This window comes from Xenopus laevis, chromosome 7L (genome assembly GCF_017654675.1).
Source record: "Xenopus laevis strain J_2021 chromosome 7L, Xenopus_laevis_v10.1, whole genome shotgun sequence".
NCBI lineage: Eukaryota > Metazoa > Chordata > Amphibia > Anura > Pipidae > Xenopus > Xenopus laevis.
Window position 1 is genome coordinate 53,425,280 of NC_054383.1, and position 7,047 is coordinate 53,432,326.

General features: G+C 42.9%; 1 protein-coding gene across 1 annotated transcript; it reads left to right on the forward strand.

Annotated features, from left to right (window-relative positions):
• The first annotated feature begins 4,996 nt into the window (after positions 1–4,996).
• LOC121395426 lies at positions 4,997–6,379 on the forward strand. Its single transcript, XM_041568960.1, has one exon. The coding sequence runs from the start codon at positions 4,997–4,999 to the stop codon at positions 6,377–6,379; it is 1,383 nt and encodes a 460-aa protein (XP_041424894.1).
• The last annotated feature ends 668 nt before the right edge of the window (positions 6,380–7,047 follow it).

Here is a 7,047-nt window from a genome sequence, read left to right on the forward strand (position 1 = left end):
ACACACTTACCCACTCTCTCCTTTTGAGACCAAGGCCATGAAGGAGTACATCCAGGAGAATCTTCTAAGAGGCTTCATTCGTCCCGCTTCATCTCCAGCAGGAGCAGGGTTTTTCTTCATCCAGAAGAAAGATGGCAGTCTACGTCCCTGTATTGACCTCCGGGGGTTGAACAAGATTACCTCTAAAAACCGTTACCCTCTTCCTCTTATCTCAGAGTTGTTCAATCAACTCAAGGGAGCTAACTTCTTCACAAAGTTGGATCTTCGCAGAGCCTCTAATCTGATCTGCATTCGTGAGGGCGATGAGTGGAAAACTGCTTTTAACACTCGTGATGGACATTACGAGTATCTCGTTATGCCACCGGCTCCAAGTACACAAGGTCCTCTCTAGTTTAAGGAACGCTCTTTTTGCTAAATTAGAGAAATGTTCTTTCAAAACTTCCAAAATACCTTTCCTAGGTTATATCATCTCCCAGAGAGGCTTCAGATGGACCCATCCAAGACATCCGCCATACAGGATTGGCTGCTCCCGACCAGCACAAAATCCATTCAACGCTTCATTGGTTTTGCCAACTAGGTTTTGCCAACTACTACCGGCAGTTCATCAAAAGTCTTTCTTCTAAGATTGCACCAATCCTTTCACACATCTGTAAGGATGGTAGACCTAACTGCTGGCCTCCTCAGGCACTAGAAGCCTTTAAAAATTTAAAAGACTCTTTCTCCTCGGCTCCATTTCGAAGACATCCTGATCCTCTTCTTCTGCTGTTTTTTATTGAAGTTGATGCCTCGGATGTGAGGGCAGGAGCAGTTCTTTCTCAGAGGCTTCCATGTGATGGGAAATTACATCCCTGTTCTTTCTTCTCCAAAACGTACTCTCCCCCTAAACAGAATTACGATGTAGGGAATCGTGAACTTTTGGCAGTAAAATTGGCCTTAGAAGAATGGAGGCACTTATTGGAGGGTTCTTCAGTTCTGGTGACAATTTTTACGGATCACAAGAATCTGGAATATATTCAAACCCTTAAACGTCTAAACCCCAGACAAGCTCGTGGGCACTCTTCTTTTCCAGGTTCAACTTTGACTTGACTTTTTGTCCTGGTTCCAGAAATAAGAAGGCTGATGCTTTGTCTAGGAGTTTCCTTCCTGAAGAATCCAGATTTGAAGACACTGAACCATCGTGCCAAAATTGTGGCTGCTCTAACTCCTTCTGTGGCTTCACAACTGCTGTCTGCACAGACTTCAGCACTGTCTGAGACCCCCTTTGGGGTACCATTTGTTCTGCCTGAACTCCATCAGTCTATCCTCATTCAGTCTCATAGTTCCAAGCAGGCTGGCCATCCCGGGATTCGGAAGACGACGGACCTGTTTTCTCGTCTTGTTTGGTGGCCTTCTCTTCGGATGTTAAAGACTTTGTCTCATCCTGTGCTACTTGTGCGGCTTCCAAATCTGGACATACTCATCCGAAAAGGCCTTCTTCTTCCCCTGCCCATTCCCTCTCGACCCTGGACCCATCTGGCCATGAACTTTATTGTTGATCTCCCTGTTTCCTTGTGTCATACAGTCATTTGGGTGGTGGTGGATAGGTTCAGCAAGATGGCCCATTTCATTCCTCTTCGCAAGTTGCCTTCTGCCCTGGAACTTTCAACACATCTTCCGCCTTCATGGATTTCCAGCTGAGATTGTGTCTGACAGAGGGTCCCAGTTTGTTTCTAAATTTTGGAGATCCTTGTGCAAAGCGGTCCAGATCTCTCTTCAGTTTTCTTCCGCCTACCATCCTCAGTCCAATGGAGCTGCAGAGAGGGTTAATCAAGCACTAGAGCAATTTCTTCGTTGTCATGTGTCCTTATGTCAGGATGACTGGGCAGACCTCCTCCCTTGGGCTGTGTTTGTCCACAACTATTCAATGCACGCTCCATCTGAGAGATCCCCCTTCTTTTGTGCCTATGGTCAGAATTCATTGGCGTTCCCTCAAGATCTCCTCCCCACGAATGTCCCAGCTGGCAATGACCAAGCCGCTCACATGTCTGCTATCTAGCAGGCCACGAAAGTCAACTTGGAGAAAAATTCTCTTTCTCAAAATAAATTTGCCGACAGGAGAAGAGTTTCTTCCCCTCAATATAATCTTGGCGATAACGTCTGGTTGTCTATGAGAAATATTCATCTCAGAGTGCCTACTCCCAAACTTGGTCCCAAGTTCATTGGTACGTAGAAAGATCACCGGCACACAGGAGTTTGTTCAGCAGGGCAAGCCCTTGCAATTTTAATAATGCAGTGCAACGTTTCGTCAAGTGTTTTGTCATGCTTGACAAAGGGGCGTGCCCCGAAACGTTGCACTGCATTATTAAAATTGCAAGGTCTTGCCCTGCTGAACAAACTCCTGTGTGCCGGTGATCTTTCTACGTACCTTGACTGGGTGGTTGCCGATTCCCCTACCACCGAGCACCAGGAAGTTCTGCTTAGGTTTGTGAGGTGTGCGGTTTCTCCAAATTGGCTTGGAACCCAAGTTCATTGGCCCTTTTCCAATTGTCTAAATCATTAAACCCGTGGCGGTTCTTCTGCAGCTTCTTCCGGATATTCAGGTTCCACATATCTTCCATGTGTCCCTTCTCAAGCCAGAAACTTCTTCCACTCCCACTCCTGTTCTTGTTGATGGCCACCAGGAGTTTGAAGTTAAAGGGATCCTGTCATCGGAAAACATGTTTTTTTCATCAGTTAATAGTGCTACTCCAGCAGAATTCTGCGCTGAAATCCATTTCTCAAAAGAGCAAACAGATTTTTTTATATTCAATTTTGAAATCTGAAATGGGGCTAGACATATTGTCAATTTCCCAGCTGCCCCAAGTCATGTGACTTGTGCTCTGATAAACTTCAATCACTCTTTACTGCTGTACTGTAATTCAGAGTGATATCACCCCCCTCCCTTTTCCCCCCCAGCAGCCAAACAAAAGAACAATGGGAAGGTAACCAGATAGCAGCTCCCTAACACAAGCACACAATAAGCTATATTCTCAAACTGTGAGGACGTGCTGTGAGTGTGCTCTGTGGAAGTGTGTATCCCCAGGCCCTTGCGGGTCTGGGGAAGATAGTTTTCATTTTTTGGAGTGATTCCCCCCTCCCCCCTTTCTTTAATTTCACCCGTGCTTATTTTTTGGACTTTTTGATTTTTTTTTTTTCACTTAAAAAACCTTGGGGAGTCTGCTATCTTCCCTCAAGGTGAGAAAAAAAACAGAGACACCCCCTGGGAACATGCAGTGTTCCAGGCTGGGAAGTAGAAGGAGGTCTGCAGAGAGTAATGTAGCAGTACCTGGAGACCGAACGAAAAGGGCAGCAAAAGGGAAGGCTCTGAAAGTTGCTTTGGACGAAAGTGGTCTCTCAGCTGGAGAGACTGAAACTGGTGCTGGCAGCCATCCAGAGAAGGATCCTAATGCAGGAGCTGCTGTGGGAAGCCATAGCAATTCTGCAGAGGAGACGAATGCGGAAATGACCAAAGTCTCGGGGAAAGCACCACGAGAGTTTGAGTCATCTGGCAGAATGGAGGAAGCAGCCAGCACAATCGCACACAGAGTGGCAGAGAGCGCCCTGCAAGAGCCAAGGTCTCGTCTGATCTCAGAAACATCAATTACAGACACCAGACAGGGGGTGAGTGAATCTGCAAAGAATGTGACTGCAGCTGCAGGAGCTGCAGCTTGTGAGAGGGGGGAAGGGAGCTCAGAGACTTATGTTAAAGGGATACTGTCGTGGAAAAAAATGTTTTTTACAAAATGTATCAGTTAATAGTGCTACTACAGCAGAATCCTGCATTGAAATCCGTTTTTCAAAACAAGAAATGGATTTTTTTATATCTAATTTTAAAATTTGCTATGGGGCTAGACATTTTGACATTTCCCAGCTGCCCTCAGGTCATGTGACTTGTGCTCTGATAAACTTCAGTCACACTTTATTGCTGCACTGCAAGTTGGAGTGATGTCATTACCCCTCCCTCCTACAAGCTGCTGTAATGTAAATAGAGCCTTGTCTGCTGAGCCTGTCAATTGAACAATAGGCAGGAATCAAGATAAGCTCTCACTGACACCACTTCAGAAGGACTGAAATAAGATATTCCTGTGATCACTGCCCCCACTTACGTTTCAAAAAATAAATAAATATATATACACACACAATTCATTTTGGGCACTGGAAAAAATATTTTATATAGATAGTTCATTTATATTTGTTACACAAAAATGAAACACAGGAGAAACACAGGAGTACACTCCCAGGACTGATGACAGGGAATAGAAAAGAGGATAAAATAAGGACATACTTGAAAACCAGGAAAACTTAAGAGGAAGTCTAGGAAGGGTTAAAATAGCTCAGGAGAAAGGAGGCAGTAAGTAGTTAATGAAAAAAGAAGTATTGCAGGCAGGAAAGGAGCAAGGTGTGTGTGAGAGGTGGATAGCAGAGGGAACTCACAGCTCCTTTACCTCATCTAGTAACCAGTAAAACAAACTAGGAAGGCAGCAAGGAGAGAAAGTTCCCCCCCCCTCCAAAGGAATGCAGAGAACAAACTTACAGAACGCAGGAGCTTTGTTAGTGTCTGTGGGAGGAGGGGCTGCTAATGCAGCTGTAGAGCAGAACGTAGGAAAGTGAAAGTAATTGCTTCCCTGCAAACCATGTGACCTCTCTCCTCCAAACATCACGCGCATGGGCAGAGAGGGGAGGGGGAGTGTACAGCTAGATTCTCATGTCGTAGTGCGACCTGGTTTTTCATTACAGAGTGGCTGCCTCCAAGCACACAGGTAATGCTGTGCCTGCTGTTAGAGCAGCACAGGATGAATGTGTAATGAGCAGAAATGGAAGCCCCCATGACAAAATACAAACTAAAATAACTTATGCATGGATTTGTGGATTAACATTTTATTTGCCAGTGTTTATGGATGTGTGTTTTTTATAAAAATGCAAAAAAAACCCCAAAAGTTTAAAATGACGACAGATTCCCTTTAATGAGAGGCAGACTATGGACACTGATCTGAGGTCTGTTTCATTAAAAGAAAAAGGGGGAAATATAAGTGGAACTTTTGTGGCAAGTACTAATTTGGATAACTCTGGACATGCAGGGAAGGACAATGAAAGTACTGGGGGAAGTAATGTAATAGAATATGACAAGATCATGAGTGCTTTAAATGAACTTAAATGTTTAGAAACAAAGCAGAATGTTCTGACAAAAGGGATTGATGTACTAATTAAGGATTTACGACTGCTTAAAGGAGCCAAAAGGACTAAAGTTCCCATAAGGGAACTGACTTATTTAAATAAGGAAATGGAGGATGTGGAAGTTCAGATTAAAACTGTTCTGGACATTATTGAACCATGGAAGGAACTTTATGCAAATAAAAAACGTTTTGAAGAAATGAAACAAGGGGGTGGGGATGTGGCCGCAGAAAGACTTTTTAAAATATCAGAATTATTGAAAGAAAATGCTAACGAAAATGTTTCTCCCCCTAAACAAAAAAAATCTTCTGATGATAACGATTTACCATTAATTGTTTTTGATGATCCAATTGAACAGGTTGTTACTGATCCTATGCCAGAAATGAATGTTGATATGCAACCTAATAATATGCCTAATGTTCAGTCTGAAAATGTTGAAAGAAATGCAGATGGTGGAGAAAATAATGCAAATGTTTTTGTGAAACCCAAGGAAGTAGGCAATGTGTGGGGTCAGAAAAAACTGTTTGGGAATGTGCAGACTGGTGGGGAGGAAGAGGAGGATGATTATGGTAAACTTAAAAATGCTGTTAAAATTAAGTGGACAGGAGAGAGGGAAGATTTTCCTAGCAGGAGATTTGTAGCTAAGATTTTGGTGAAGCAGTTACTTGGTTTCTCAGAGGAGGATGTTTATGCTATGATAAGTGTTACAGACATGGAGTTTGATTTGAGCTTTAAGTTGTCGCAGGGACTAGAGGAGTTTTGGCGGAAATACAATTTGACAAGGAATGCTAAGGAATGGGGACAATTTAGAGTTATCCCAATTTCCAAGCCGGAGTATAAAAATGTTACTATTCTGATGAAAAATGAGACTGTGCACCAGGAGGATGTTTTGATCTGGTTAAAGAGACAATGTACTGTTGTATCCCCTCTTGTCAAGATCTATGATGAGGAAGGTTTCTGGGTAGGTGGCTACAAAGTACAGGTAAAATTTAATTCTGAAGGTTATATACAAAGGCATTTACCTACATCCTTTTTCATTGGGAAAGACAGGGGAGTTTGCTTCTATGTGGGACAACCAAAACTCTGTTTTAAATGTGGGGCTAGAACACATTTGGCTAGTAAATGCAGTGTTAAAAAATGTGCCTTTTGTGGAGAAACAGGACATCTTAGTAAAGAATGTGAGCAATAAATCAAATGCAATCTTTGTTTAAAAACCGGCCATGCTTACAGAAACTGCCCAGAAGCCTGGAGGAATGTAAAAAAATCATGTCCTAACATAGAAGAACAATTAAAAGAAAATATGGTAGAAACTGTCCCGGAAAAACAAATACAAGTGTGTAAACAAGCAGAAACTGAGTTTCACAGAGTAACGTTATCCCAACCCCCTAGTGAACAACAGAAAGGGGGAGAATGGAAAGAGGTGAGAAGGGAAAATAAAAAAAGGGGAGAGGTGAGGAGGGAAACCAGAGCAAGGAAAGTTGAGAAAAAAAATGTAATCGGCAAAATGACAATCGAGAGCCAAAACAGGTACGAGGTTCTGGGAAAAAAATCATGGGGGGAAGAGGTTGAAGAGTTGGAAAAAATGGAGGAGGAGGAGGAGAGAGAAAAAAGAAAAAATCAAGTACAGGACACGAGCAGGAAAAAAAGTAAAAAAGATCAGGAAGAGGTGTCCCAAGAACTTGAATGGGAGTCCCTAGATGAAGAGGAGATGATGGGGGTAAATGTAGGCCCCATGGTACAGGTCAAGAGAGTTGGAGATAAGAGTAATGCCCCTAAAAAAAAGAACAATAATGGATTTATCAATTGATTTTTTTACCATAAATACGAACAGTATCAAAAATAAGAAAACGCGTTTTG

What these genes read in the sequence shown, in the direction of transcription:
- LOC121395426 (XM_041568960.1), top strand. Translation starts at nt 4,997, where the DNA reads ATGGACACTGATCTGAGGTCTGTTTCATTAAAAGAAAAAGGGGGAAAT.